Source organism: Littorina saxatilis, linkage group LG17, assembly GCF_037325665.1.
Source record: "Littorina saxatilis isolate snail1 linkage group LG17, US_GU_Lsax_2.0, whole genome shotgun sequence".
In the NCBI taxonomy this organism is placed as follows: Eukaryota; Metazoa; Mollusca; class Gastropoda; order Littorinimorpha; family Littorinidae; genus Littorina; species Littorina saxatilis.
Window position 1 is genome coordinate 15115268 of NC_090261.1, and position 14590 is coordinate 15129857.

Genomic DNA, 14590 nt, shown 5'->3' on the forward strand with positions numbered 1-14590 from the left:
CAAAAGCACTAAAAGTCTCTCACTTTTAAACTGTCTGTTTAAAATCAGTTTTTTAACAGAAACAAAAAATCCACATTGATACAAGAATGGAAAATGGTGAAAAATCTGAGTCAAGCGGATAGGAAACCGGTGATAAATTATGTAAACTATGTAATACGACTGTAATGCAGTTTGATGTCAAGTACATCTAACACAAATTAAGTAAACATTTACTGCAAGAACATCTGATACCTGGCAAATGCTTGTCACTTGTGTCTGTAATACGACAATGGCCAGTAGAAGAAAAATCAACCGGACAGAATTAACAGAACGAAACTAACGAAAAAACGACTATGTAACACGGTCTTTAGTATTAAGCAGGATGCTATAAGTCGGTCAAGGTTATGAGTCAGAGCCACAGCTAGTACCGTCCTTACTCAAATAAGGCCGGGCTCGCCAGTTATTATTACGCTTTCAAGTTTCTCTTTGTGGGAAGCTTCTCTCTCTCTCTTTATCTGTACTCTGTGTGTGTGTGTGTGTGTGTGTGTGTGTGCGCGTGTGTTGGGGGTGGGGGCTGGTGGAGGGGGGGGGGGGGGGCGGTGGCCCGAGTTGGTTGTGTGTGTCTGTGTATATATGTGTCACGGTCTAAGACTGTGTTACGGCATCTGTTAAGCCGTGATTTGTAAAAATGTAAAACAATTTTACAAATCACGTCGAACCTAAAACCGCGATTTGTAAAAATGTAATTTTTTTTCTTCATGTCTTTCTTGTCCAATCGCTGAGAAATTCGGTTCGCTTCCTCCCAGTGGAAAGCTAGCAGCAACAGAGTCGTGCTACCCCAAAGTCAAGGGATCCATTAGATTTTTTTCCTTTCTTTCCTTTATTGTCCTATCGCTGGGAAATTCGGATCGCTTCCTCCCAGTGGAAAGCTAGCAGCAACAGAGTCGCGCTACCGCAAAGTCAAGGGATCCATAAGATTTTTTTTCTTTCTTTCCTTTATTGTCCTATCGCTGGGAAATTCGGATCGCTTCCTCCCAGTGGAAAGCTAGCAGCAACAGAGTCGCGCTACCGCAAAGTCAAGGGATCCATTAGATATTTTGTTTCTTTCTTTTCTTTATTGTCCCATCGCTTGGAATTCGGATCGCTTCCTCCCAGTGGAAAGCTAGCAGCAAGAGAGTCGCGCTACCCCAAAGTCAAGGGATCTATTAGATTTTTGTTTTTCATTTCTTTCTTGTCCCATCGCAGGGAAATTCGGGTCGCTTCCTCCCAATGGAAAGCTAGCAGCAACAGAGTCGCGCTACCCCCAAATCAAAGGATCGATTAGATTTTTTTCTTCTCATTTCTTTACTAGATTGTCCCATCGCTGGGAAATTCAGATCGCTTCCTCCCAGTGGAAAGTTAGCAGCAACAGAGTCGCGCTACCCCAAAGTCAAGGGATCCATTAGCTTTTTTCTTTCTTTCTTTCTTTCTTTTCTTTATTGTCCCATCGCTTGGAATTTTCGGATTGCTTCCTCCCAGTAGAAAGCTAGCAGCAACAGAAAAGAAATTCGAATAGATCCCTTGACTTTTGGGTAGCGCGACTCTATCGCTGCTAGCTTTCCAATTGGAGGAAGTGACCCGAATTTCCCAGCGATGAGACAATCTAGTATATTAATGAAAAAAAAAATCTAATAGCTCCCTTGACTTGGGGATAGTGCGAGTCTGTTGCTGCTAGCGTTGGGACAATCTAGTAAGGAAAAAAAAATCCCAAAAAATCTAATAGATCCCTTGACTTAAGGGTAGCGCGACTCTGCTGCTACTAGATTTTCATTGGGAAGAAGCGACCCGAATCTTCCAGCGATGAGACAATCTAGAAATCTAATAGATCCCTTAACTTGGGATGTGAAGCTAATGGGATGGGCGCGAAATGGGATAACGGCGATCCGGGATTGCGCCAAAATGGGATGTGGAGCTAATGGTACATGACATGGTGGTAAAATGACACTTGGCCTGAGAAATGTCGCCAAAATGGGGTGGGGGCGAATTGGGATAACGGCGAAACGGGACTAATAGATCCCTTGACTTTGGGGTAGTGCGATTCTGTCACTGCTAGCTTTCCACTGGGAGGAAGCGACCGGAATTCCCCAACGATGAGACATCCTAGTAATGAAAAAAAAAAAATGAAAAAAAAACCCCTTAAAATTAACAGAGTCGCGCTACCCCAAAAGTCAAGGGATTTCGTTTTTGTCCCTTGACTTTGGAGATGACAAGAAAATATCGGGCGCAAAAACGCGATTTGTAAAAATGTTTACAAATCACGGGGCGCGCCCCGTGATTTGTAAACATTTTTACAAATCACGGGTTAACAGCATCTCTGTCGGCCGTTTCAGCGTGTTAGGACAGGTACAATAAATTAAACGAAAAGCGTGCAATATCTTGACAGCTCTAATCATGAACCCCCGAATCGTTTACCCGGGCAGGCTGGTACTTAACCTGGTTACAAGGTTGATGGGTTTATGTTAACACTGAGGAAGTAGTGCGATTTCTCAACTACAGATTCTTTATTGTGCTAAGTTGATAAATGGCGAAAAACAAGAAAGGTAGTTTGTTGGAACGTTGAGTTATTGACAAAACAATACGTTACAAACACGAATTTGAAATAAATTTGAAATAAAGCATGCGGTTTACCAGGAGGATGTGGATACAACGAACTATAGCTAAAGCTAAGTTCTTGTTTACTTTTATTGTTTGTCTGTGCACTTAAAAGACCTTTGGGTAAGTATATTCGTGATTGTAACGTATTGTTTTGTCAATAACAAACGTTCCAACTAACTACCTTTCTTGTTTTTTGATTCTGAATTTTGGAACGTTGGCAGTCACTTTTATTTTTTAGAATTTGATAAATGGCGAGTTGGTGACCACTGCCGAAGTCAATAGGATGAATGAAATCAAGATTTCTGTTGTGATGAACGATGCAAAAGTTAACCAACTAGTCAGTTCGAGTCTGTAACACACACACACACACACACACACACACACACACTGACACACACACACACACACACACATCCATTCACGATACAAACCACTCTTAGTGCAGCTCAACATTTAATGCAAATAAGAAATGAAAGAGTACAAGTCTGACATAGGAACCCCGATCATATAAATGTGTTTTTGAATTCAAATGAGAGAGAGAGAGAGAGAGAGAGACGGAGAGAGAGACGGAGAGAGAGAGAGAGAGAGAGAGAGAGAGAGAGAGAGAGAGAGGATCACCAAAAGAGCATAGTTAAATTTGTGAAGCGGCGCTATATAAGCTATCTTTATTATTATTATTATTAAAACAAGTTCAACATAATATCATTTTTCATTATGCACTGTCTTCGTGGCTGTCGTCTTCTTCCTCCTCGCAGTAGTGATGGTATGATAAAGGACTTGCAGCGTACTCGTCACGTGTAACCAATAGTAAGTTACCGTCTTCAGAAATGTGACCTAGCTTTCTCTACCACTCTCTCACAAAGGTTGTCATGTATACAAGTCTGTAAGACATAAACACCGTCGCAATGACATGGGCTTTGAACAAATCAAAAATTTGCATTAGCCTAGCCTGTTGTCAAGTTTTCCAAAAACATTTCCATTAATATTTACAAAACCAACGTTCTGGCCCAAACAGTGAAGGAGATGAAAAAATATCCCACCACAGGAGTGATCTACAAGCCAGGGGAATGTCACCACTGCATTCCGCATTTCTTTCTTCGTCAAAATCAGACATGATGTCTAGCCAAATATCTTTTCAGTTCAGTAATGTACTTGTTAACCTTTCTTTTTCTGACAGCAGAACACAGTTGCTCGACATTTATGTTAGCGTGAACCTCATTAGCTTCAACTGGACTAGACGGGCCGTTGTAAGGACAAGTCTGCTGATTTTGTATTATCGTGTTTGGCGGACAATCATGATTGCATATATTATCCCCATCAAGATGTCCACACAGTTCACAGAGAATGTGTCTCGGCCGTAGTGTGACGTAGTGCATTTCAGATATGTGTCCAAGATGTACATCAAAAAGCGATATGCCACTGGATGCTTCAATAATAAACGGTTCAGAATTATGCACACTCGAAACAACACAGATGCTAATTTGATACACATTTGCTGCGGCTAAAAGGGCTATGTTATCACCCCAAACGCCATCCTCGTTCAAGCTATTGAGGTATGCTTCCCAAGATACATAGTTTGATACAAAATCAGGCAAATACACTGTATCCCTGCCTTCCCCTAAAATTGGGTTTTGAGACAAAAATTTCACTATCTCTGTTCTAATTTCTCTGTGGTTTTTTTTTACCCCGTTCTTTTCCAGTTGTTGTTGTAAAGCAAGAAACATACAGTTACCATTTCCGGAGTTGTCGCTATCTAATTCTAGTCCATGCAGCTGAGCGTTGTCTAGCAACAATTCGATTCCTGTTCGTTCTGATCTGGTGACTAACTCGACTCTTTCCAGACTTCTTAAGTGATTTAGAACAAATTTGTTTTTCTCTCTTGACGTTTCAGGAGCAAATCTTTTTTCTCGCTTTTCAAGTTCTTCTTTTGCTGTCAGAGATGTGATTTTGTCCACGCTAACTTTAATTATTTCTCCTTTCCTTACCCCACTAATGAGCATGACGATGTACATGTGATGCTGCCTATCTCTAACTAACGCTTGGTGCACCCTGGGTTTTGCCAGCGAAAGGCCACCTCTTTGCACTCTTTTGTCACGCCCATCACACCGGACAAGAACAATTTCACCTATTTCGTAATTGTTTGGACAGTGTTTCTTTTGGTGTCTTTCAACCATTCTCTTTTGTTGTTTCGTGTCAGTTTCAGAGGCGAAACAGCGAATATCAGAAACGTCTCGCTTTCTTTTTGCATGTTCGCATTCATTGATTTCCAAAGATATATTTTTGTGAGTTACTTCATGCACGTTATGGTCTTCCTCAATATCTTCATAAAGACCACCCGCATACGCTCGTGCTATAAAGTTTGATTTTACACCAAAAAGGCATTCATACGGCGACATTTGTATTGACTGATGTCGCGCTATGTTGTACGCTTTTGCAATGTGTGGAAGTGCTTCTGTACAGTTTTTGCCTGAAATTGATGTTTGTGTCAGCAAGCCTTGCACTAGTGACCTAACTTTGTTTTTCCATGTTTTATGCGACCTTTCAATTTTTCCCTGTAACTCTGGGTGATGGGGTCTACTACGAATAATGTTGATGTTCCACTCCTTGCAAAGTTTCAAAACCTCTCCGCGAAATTCACTTTCTTGATCACTTTGCAGAATTGCAGGGGGGCCAAATTCAAGATAAATTTCTTCCACCTTTTTCGCAACTGTGTCTGCTCTTCTGTCTGGAATACTGCGCATCCACAGGAACCTGCTGAAACAGTCTAAAATGGACAAAACATAGCAACCCTTTCCTCTCTGTTGAAGGCCTAAGCTCTCAAAGCTCACTAGATCAATCTGGTGCCTTTCCATCACCCGAGTAGCAACAACAGGTCGCAATGGAGCCTTGTTACTAAAGACAGGGTTTATCTTAAATTGGTGCCTTTCCATCACCCGAGTAGCAACAACAGGTCGCAATGGAGCCTTGTTACTAAAGACGGGGTTTATCTTAAATTGAGTCTCTGATCTTCTAAGATGTTCCAGAATCCGTAGCTTACTTATACCAAAGTACTTCGTCCTAATCATGTCCCAGAGTTTGTCGGATCCGTCGCCCAAGGAAAGTACCCTATAAAACGAAATGCAGTCATCAATCTCTCCGGGAGGAAGAAGTATCAAACCATCCCTGGTCAGACGTTCAATGTGTTCTCCTCTGTACGGGTCTGCTACTCTCTCGCACCGAATGTTGTATCTCTTCACCTGAAAAAATACAAGTAGTCTACGTGATCAATCAGGCATATTTAGTTAAAAACGTCAGTTTGCACAGCTAGCTATGAATGCTACACTTAAAATTAAACATCCTATTAGCTGATACATTTTCTAGGTAACAAATAACTATAACAGTGAAGGTAAAATCTTTTCTATTGTTCTTTACATTCGATCAACACAATGTTCAACTGGAAGGCTGCTTGGTCGCTTCTTCGTAGTCGAACAATTTGGATTTTGTAATAACATAATTATCACTTTGCGTTCGGTCAGGCAGAACCGGTCAAAATCAGTCTGCAGTTGGGTTGTTAAACAAAATTAACATCAACATTTACACTTGTTTCTTTCAAAATAAGTATCATGCACGGAAGAAACCGCGCAAAACAGAAAGACCATTATACCTTTCGGTAGAGCAATCCATCTTGTTTTGTCCTGGCACGGTCAGACACTGGCCTCTTCAATATGGCGATGAGAGTTGTGTATGTTTCATCGGTCAGATTAGGTGACCGATTTCGTTTGGCATTCTGTAAATATATCTTCACATTGTTATTTCAAAAACGACCACCTCGTCTGTATCCGACTTAATCAGGCAATACATAAAATATAAGGTATATAATATCTCACTATTCTTAACATTTACTGAGTAATAAGCCGTGCAGCACTAGCAAACTCTTTCAGTTCCTGAACGATACATTAACAACCTAAAAAAGTTTCAAAAAGCAAACATTGTTAAATTTAACTGAGTTGAAAACAAAAGCCTACTGATGCATGGTGTTCGTGACTGTATTCATTAGAATGACTACGGTACGGCATTTTTCATCAGTCTAGGGGACAAAAAGGAAAAACGGAACTAGATCACTACAATGCAACACATTCAATGAATGATAGTTTGCCACAATTATTGCATATATGTGTATACCGGCTTACATTCTTCTCGTCCTCTTTGTCTGCTGCAAGTCCTCTTTCGCCACAAAACGCTACAAGCAGGGCACAGATGAAAAATAGCGACACGTGCATTTTGCAGCCGAGCTTCATGACGCGCGCGTAAAATGGAAATCCCCGGGAGTTCCCATTGCTTGATTATATAATAAAAAACGCTCGCGCTGGACCCGAGTACTCTTCAGACTGGCTCGCTCCCCCAGTATGAAAGTTTTTGTCTTGTGCACGTTTAAGACCAAGTGATTGCTCTGTGTGAATTACAGGCATTCCCTTTGCTATATAAGTACATTGCATGCGAGCCGAGGATGTGCGTGGTGACTGGCCTTTCTCTTTTATTTGATCACAGTGAAAAATATACTGCTGACCCTCTTCATAAGAAACATATGTAAACAAAGGAAACCATAAGAAAAAATACAAATTAATATGATAAGAATCAAAACACAAAATCGCGACCTCTAAACCACCGCAGTCGCGACCGAGGAACCAACGCTTGGTAGAAAATGGGGTACACAAAAAATCAAATTATTCAAACACACAACGCGCAAAGCCTGGCAAATCGTCTCGCATGCGAGACGCATGCTTTTTATGAGCTATATTTCTCGTCACTGTGTGACGCGTTCGGCTGTTCTATCAGCTCAATGGCTGCGTGTTCGCCCCGCCGGTGTGAACTCCTCCTACGGCCAAGTCGTTTTTGTGGTTTATTTCGCATTTAGGTCCCAGGTAACATTATGAAGTTTTAATACGATCAATCGGACCTATTATCAAGTTAGTGTATCAACTTTTGAACGAACTGCGCCCAGTAGTTTCCCAGCAATAAGCTGTTAAGTCGAGACAGACAGACAGACAGACACACAATTAAAGTCTGCTGAGCCCAAGTACTAGCGTACTCGGGGAAAATGAAAATGTAACGAAACGCGAAAATGTGGCAGTTTGTCGGTAGGCTTGATATTTATCACTCGTATCATAGGAGTATTTGAAGTGTCTTCCACAAGCAGCGAAAGTGCCGAAATGGCTATTTTGACCAGACAGTACTGGCCAGCCTGTTACAGTATTACCTGGCAAACCAGTACTATCTGGATACATAGCAGTGAACAAGTAAGGACTTCTCCCTGAACGAAACTTCTTTTGCCTTTGCGAGCAGTTTTAAAGCGTCCCGTACACAGGTCTAACATTGTAGCCGTCGCGAGATGCTCAAGCAATGATGCTATAAAGACTCTTTTAGATGCGCACACCCCAAAAAAAAAACCCGTCACGTTGATAGTCGTCGTCGGCTTCTGTGGCGCACCCGCCAACCACCAACCCAGGCGGGTTATCCAGATCCAGATAAAAAATTTAAAAAAAGTTATGAGCGAAGCTCTCACGGCGAAAACACACACACGCACCGCCCATGTACTGGCTGGTAGCGTGTAGTCTTTCACCCACACTGACACAGTTGTTAAGTCAATATCGCTATCCGGCTTTTCTTCAGTTTCGGGTTGACTCACTCTCTCTCCACCCCCCTCCATCTCTCTCTTTCTTTCTCACTCTCTCTTCCTCCCTCTTTATCTCTCTGTCTCTCGCTCGCTCTGTCTCTCTCTTCCTCCCTCTCTCTCTTTATATCTCTCTCTCTTCCTCCCTCTTTATCTCTGTCTCTCGCTCGCTCTCTCTCTTTATATCTCTCTCTTTTCCTCCTTCTTTCTCTCTCTCTCTGTCTCGCTCGCTCTGTCTCTCGCTCTCTCTCAGTCTCTCTCTCTCAGTCTCTTATGTGAGCGCGCGTGTCAACTGCAGACATCATGTTTATTTGAAGAAAATGCCGCAATTTCCTGCTGCATCAAAGCTCAGACACTCATGACAAAAGCACTAAAAGTCTCTCACTTTTAAACTGTCTGTTTAAAATCAGTTTTTTAACAGAAACAAAAAATCCACATTGATACAAGAATGGAAAATGGTGAAAAATCTAAGTCAAGCGGATAGGAAACCGGTGATAAATTATGCAAACTATGTAATACGACTGTAATGCAGTTTGATGTCAAGTACATCTAACACAAATTAAGTAAACATTTACTGCAAGAACATCTGATACCTGGCAAATGCTTGTCACTTGTGTCTGTAATACGACAATGGCCAGTAGAAGAAAAATCAACCGGACAGAATTAACAGAACGAAACTAACGAAAAAACAACTATGTAACACGGTCTTTAGTATTGAGCAGGATGCTATTAGTCGGTCAAGGTTATGAGTCAGAGCCACAGCTCGCCAGTTATTATTATGCTTTCAAGTTTCTCTTTGTGGGATGCTTCTCTCTCTCTCTCTCTCTCTCTCTCTCTCTCTCTCTCTCTCTATCTGTACTCTGTGTGTGTGTGTGTGTGTGTGTGTATGTGTGTGTTGGGGGTGGGGGCTGGTGGAGGGGGGACAAAAAGGAAAAACGGAACTAGATCACTACAATGCAACACATTCAATGAATGATAGTTTGCCACAATTGCATATATGTGTATACTGGCTTACATTCTTCTCGTCCTCTTTGTCTGCCGCAAGTCCTCTCAGTTTCGCCACAAAATGCTACAAGCAGGGCACAGATGAAAAATAGCGACACGTGCATTTTGCAGCCGAACTTCATGACGCGCGCGTAAAAGGGGAATCCCCGGGAGTTCCCATTGCTTGAGAAAATTATATAAAAATGAAAATGTAACGAAACCCGAAAATGTGGCAGTTTGTCAGTAGGCTTGATATTTATCACTCGTATCATAGGAGTATTTGAAGTGTCTTCCACAAGCAGCGAAAGTGCAGAAATGGCTATTTTGACCCATTTGACCAGATAGTACTGGCCAACCAGACAGTACTGTAACAAACGTCCGGGGATATCATTCCCAGGAACTCTCATGTCAAATTTCATAAAGATCGGTCCAGTAGTTTGGTCTGAATCGCTCTACACACACACACACACAGACACACAGACACCACGACCCTCGTCTCGATTCCCCCTCTATGTTAAAACATTTAGTAAATGTAAATGTAAACAAGAGGCGAAGCCTTCAAGGCTCACGTAAGAAATAGACAAACAGTAACACAAACTCAATCACTCCGTCACACATACACACCCACACACACAGTAAGCTTAGGTGACGACTGTGCAAGAAAGAGAGACACTAGATCTAGATCTGTCTGTGTCTGCATGTAGCCTACTTACAGGGACACGACTGCCAAATAGTCTCGGCCCGCTCAAAATAACAATGACCGAGACCACACACACCACGCGAGAGAGAAAGACTACAGGGAGGCATGCAGTCATGATGCATTAATTGACGTCAAACACTTTTGACCGTGACGTAATCTTATGCGAGCTTTATCCATAGTCTTGGATAACCACTCACACATAGACTCGGAAATGTTAAAGTTTCTACCACAGACATACACACACACGCACACACACACGCACAAACGCACAGACAGACAAAGTTACGATCGCATAGGCTACACTTCGTGAGCCAAAAAGGAGCAAAAATAAAATTGCTTTCTTTTCTTACGAACCGTGAACACATGCGCATGCACGTTATACATAATTGTATGACAGTTGAGAATTGAAATGATGAAAAAAAATTAATAGTTCACTTTAAAACTGTTTATTTGTATTGACCATTGTTTTTAACTTCAATCTGCTGAATCTCAATTGTACAGACAATTATTTTAAAATGTCACAAAGAAGAAAAATACATTGAAGTGTACAGATAATAAGTAAAATGATGAAACAAGACTCGTGACTGAATACATGTGCCTAATTTGCACAGACATTTTGATTTTGTGTCAGACAACTGACTTAAAGTTTGTACAAATGTTACAAGCAAATAAAAGAAATATTAAAACCACACTGGCGAGAGGAAAACGTGTGCACTTGCATGGGTTAGAAAGTGACAGTTTCAGTGAGAATTTCACAGATTTTAACCCACACTATTGCTGAAAACAGCTGTGTCACCCAGCTGAGTTGAAGCTAGCAAGGTATGCTGTTTCTTCTTCATTATTATTGCACCTTCTTTGTTATTTTGGATGGTGTGTGTGTTGTGGTATATGTGATGTAATGTGTGTGCCGGATGGTCGGGACTGTTTTTATAAGTTCCTAGCCAGCTTGTTTACATGCTGGTTTGAATATTAGTTCATAACAGATAAACAATTTTTTTTACAAATGAGGGCTTGGAGCAGTCAGCAATGTTATTCACACTAATACAAATGGTCTGATGGCTGTACCTGGGTTTGACGAATCAGTTTGTTTTGCATTATGCCCCCCGCGGGTTAGGGGGAGTCCCATATTGGTTGGGACCAGAAAGAATTTACCCGATGCTCCCCAGCATGTCGTAAGAGGCGACTAACGGATTCTGTTTCTCCTTTTACCCTTGTTAAGTGTTTCTTGTATAGAATATAGTCAATTTTTGTGAAGATTTTAGTCAAGCAGTATGTAAGAAATGTTAAGTCCTTTGTACTGGAAACTTGCATTCTCCCAGTAAGGTAATACATTGTACTACGTTGCAAGCCCCTGGAGCAAATTTTGATTAGTGCTTTTGTGAACAAGAAACAATTGACAAGTGGCTCTATCCCATCTCCCCCCTTTCCCCGTCGCGATATAACCTTCGTGGTTGAAAACGACGTTAAACACCAAATAAAGAAAAGAAAGAAAATGTACCTGGGTTTGACGAATCAGTTTGTTTTGCATTATTCAAGGTGTGTGTGTGTGTGTGTGTGTCAAATGGGCAAGTGCAGGAAAATCGCTGTGTTGAATATTTCAGGCCTCAGCCTTTTGCTTAGTACACTTCTGCCTACCCTCAAAAAGCCCATAAATGAGGCATCTACACAACAGCTCCTGGTTTCCTTCTTGTTTCATTCTATACCTCTCTTGTTAAAAATGTTCATGTCATTGCATTTATTCAACTTGTCATGCACACCAAGTATTCAGAGTACTTACATATTGTTTTGAAAGGAATCATGGACAGAATTAGAGCAAAACCAGCTTGGAAAAGCCATTACTACGTGTTGTCACGATCGGGTGACAGAGACCAAGAAAGTGTCACTCAGTGGAGTGCCTGTTCTTGGTCGTGTATGATAGAAAGCGCCTGTGCGTGATATTGGGTTACAGCAGAGTTTGCTGACGGTGCTCAACGAGCACGGATGTTTTGTATCGCACGAGTTTTACAGTGGAGGTTTCTGCTGTCATAGCTAGGGCTGACGGTTTTTCGCTGACAGCGCACACGGGATTTTCACGGATTGAGTTTCTCGTGTCTTTTTCTGCTTGGGAGGCAGAATTGTGTATAGCTGGACTGGTTTTGTGACAAGGTCAGTCACGTGTATTTGGCTAGGTGGTCTGTCAGAGACTCAAGGACGGCACACTTGACACCCAGCGGCAGAAGGGGAAGGATCGTATACACAGTTTCTAGAGTATGATGGTTTTTCACCGAGTATTATATTCGGCACTCTAGGGGAACTTCCACGAGTTATTTCTTCTCTCTGCCACGTATTTTGCTGAGGACAAGTCGTCAACTTTCCTTCGTCGGCGATGGCTTTCGCATAAGGATTCGACAAGGGGTTCTGGACGTTTTTGGTCACTGTTGACGAACAGAGGCTGGTCCAGGGAGGAAGCGGACTTTGCTTCCATTGAGAGTACAATCATAGGCTTTTGAGGTAATAAATCATTATTTAACGCTGTTGATGAGTCTGTGTTGTGGAATGAAATACTCTCTGTTGTTCTTTCCAGGTTAGCGCATAATTTACTCTCTGTGACGCTAAAATACTAATCTGTATATGGTTTTTGCAGATAGGGAGAGAAGGACGGAAAATGACTGTTTTGTTGTTGTAAAAAGTCCGTTTTGTGCAGGCCCACGTGCTCGATGAGATATTTAAAGATGACATGTTTTAAGGTGGTGGGTGAGGGGTAGCTGACATGTTTAGTGCACCGATGCTTTCTGTTTGCAGCCTTCGTTTCGCTTCGTTTCGTTCGCCTCGCTTCGTTACATTCCTGTAACATCTGCACGGCTGACTCTGGCGGGAACTGTTGAAGCTGCGCTAACCAGCGGACCGGCTAACCAGCGAACCGGCTAACCAGCGGACCGGCTAACCAGCGAACCGACTAACCAGCATACCGGCTAAGCAGCAGCAGCAGAGATAAAGCTAAGTGCACCATGTCGTACGCACCCCGTTGACCACCGTTGTCTTTTCGTATCTATGATTTCATTGGAGTAGTGACAACGTGGGGTGTGTGACACCTGCACGAACTAGAGCTTTTCGAACAGAACATTCTCATTTAACTATATTTACACGGGTTCAGCGTGTTCCTATAATTTTCTACATACTACTGGCATTTTGTCAGTGAACACTGGTTTTTACGTGTTGAGAACGTAAAAGGAACATATTTTGAGTGAAGGCTCGAGGGAGGTGGAGAGTTTACACATAAACAGGCGTTTGCAACTTATACTTTTGTTGACTCTATTTAATTGTATGCCTGCGAGAGTGGATCGTGGTGTGGTTAGTTAATTAGTAGTAATTAACCGGTTCATAATCACCTTTAGTGATATATTGAAACGTGACACATGGGGGCCAAGCCGGGATTTACTCAGTTAATTTCCAACTGATAAAGACCCACCAATTAAGGATAACTAAGAGCAGATAATCTCGTCAGTGCTCGACTTATTTTCTGCTTGGTGCTACCCTTTTTTGTATAGTTTTGATCATATACCACACCTTAAGCGATTCACATCTTGCAGGAAATGTAAATTGTAATTTGTGAGTTATTGTATGCGCTAACTGTGATTATCTCCCTTTCCTTCGTTTGTGAATCTTTGTTGTTGTACGTTCAGAGTTTTCCGTTGCAGAGAGCTGAGCGGGGTTAGCGGATTTGTTATTCGTTTTACTCAGTTTTCTCTACATTGTTGTTTCGCATTCTGTAACAGGTTACATTTCTATAGTCTTGTTTTACTTGGATTTTTCTCCATATTTTGACTTTGTTGGAATTTTGGGGGGGAAGGGTCCGAGGACTTCTGTCCTAACCAAGGCTGTGGGAAACGCTTTGTTTCACCGCAAAAAGCAGCCGATAAAGTAGGCCACGGCTGTGGGAAACACTTTGTTTCACCGCAAAAAGCAGCCATAAAGTAGGCTACGCGTTTTGTTCTACACCGTTTGGATTTTTCTTCTGCATTTTCCGGTTGCTGGATTTTTGTATCCACCGCTTTCATCACCGCGTGTTCTAGCTATAGCTGCGTTAGACTTACTTTGGTAATAAAGCTTTGCTAAAACTAACCATGGCTACAGGGGGATCTCCGACGAGGAGAATAACTTTCGAGACTCCTGGCAGTGAGGAACAGACAGAGCGAGACGCACGCGTTAGAGCGCGTAGTTTGCTTAAACGCAAGGAGCTGGAACGTAGGGAAGACATAGAGCGACAGACGAGAAAAGAAGAGCTTGACAGACAAGAACGACAGGCCGAACGTGACAGACAGGACAAGAAGGACGAACTTGACAGACAAGAAAGAGAACGACAGGCAGAACGAGACAGACAGGAAAAGAAAGACGAACTTGACAGACAAGAAAGAGAACGAGACAGACAGGAAAAGAAAGACGAACTTGCAAGACAGGAACGACAGGCCGAACGACAGGCCGAACTTGACAGACAGGAAAAGAAAGACGAACGTGACAGACTAGACCGGAAGGAACAGGCGGATCGCGATCTCCAGCTAGAACTAGCTAGGCTACAGGCCGAGAAGGGTACGCTTACTCAGGCTAGCGCGCCGACGTTTGTTGCCGACCGTACGAGACTGCCGACGTTCGACGATGACAAGGAC

The 14590-nt window shown here is 42.3% G+C and overlaps 1 protein-coding gene across 1 annotated transcript; it reads right to left on the bottom strand.

The window, feature by feature from the left end:
- Positions 1-3051: 3051 nt before the first annotated feature.
- Positions 3052-7200, bottom strand: LOC138953213 (uncharacterized). Its single transcript, XM_070325004.1, has 3 exons — positions 6783-7200; positions 6257-6379; positions 3052-5849 (listed from the first exon to the last, which is right to left on the bottom strand). The coding sequence occupies exons 1-3, from the start codon at positions 6888-6890 to the stop codon at positions 3720-3722; spliced, it is 2361 nt and encodes a 786-aa protein (XP_070181105.1). The 5' UTR covers positions 6891-7200; the 3' UTR covers positions 3052-3719.
- Between the last annotated feature and the right edge of the window lie 7390 nt (positions 7201-14590).

Excerpts from the sequence above, each read along its gene's own strand:
- LOC138953213 (XM_070325004.1), bottom strand. The coding sequence starts at position 6,890 with ATGAAGCTCGGCTGCAAAATGCACGTGTCGCTATTTTTCATCTGTGCC. Across the intron at positions 6,380-6,782 it reads ACAAAGAGGACGAGAAGAAT|AATGCCAAACGAAATCGGTC; the intron begins GTAAGCCGGTAT and ends ATATATTTACAG. Across the intron at positions 5,850-6,256 it reads ATGGATTGCTCTACCGAAAG|GTGAAGAGATACAACATTCG; the intron begins GTATAATGGTCT and ends GTATTTTTTCAG.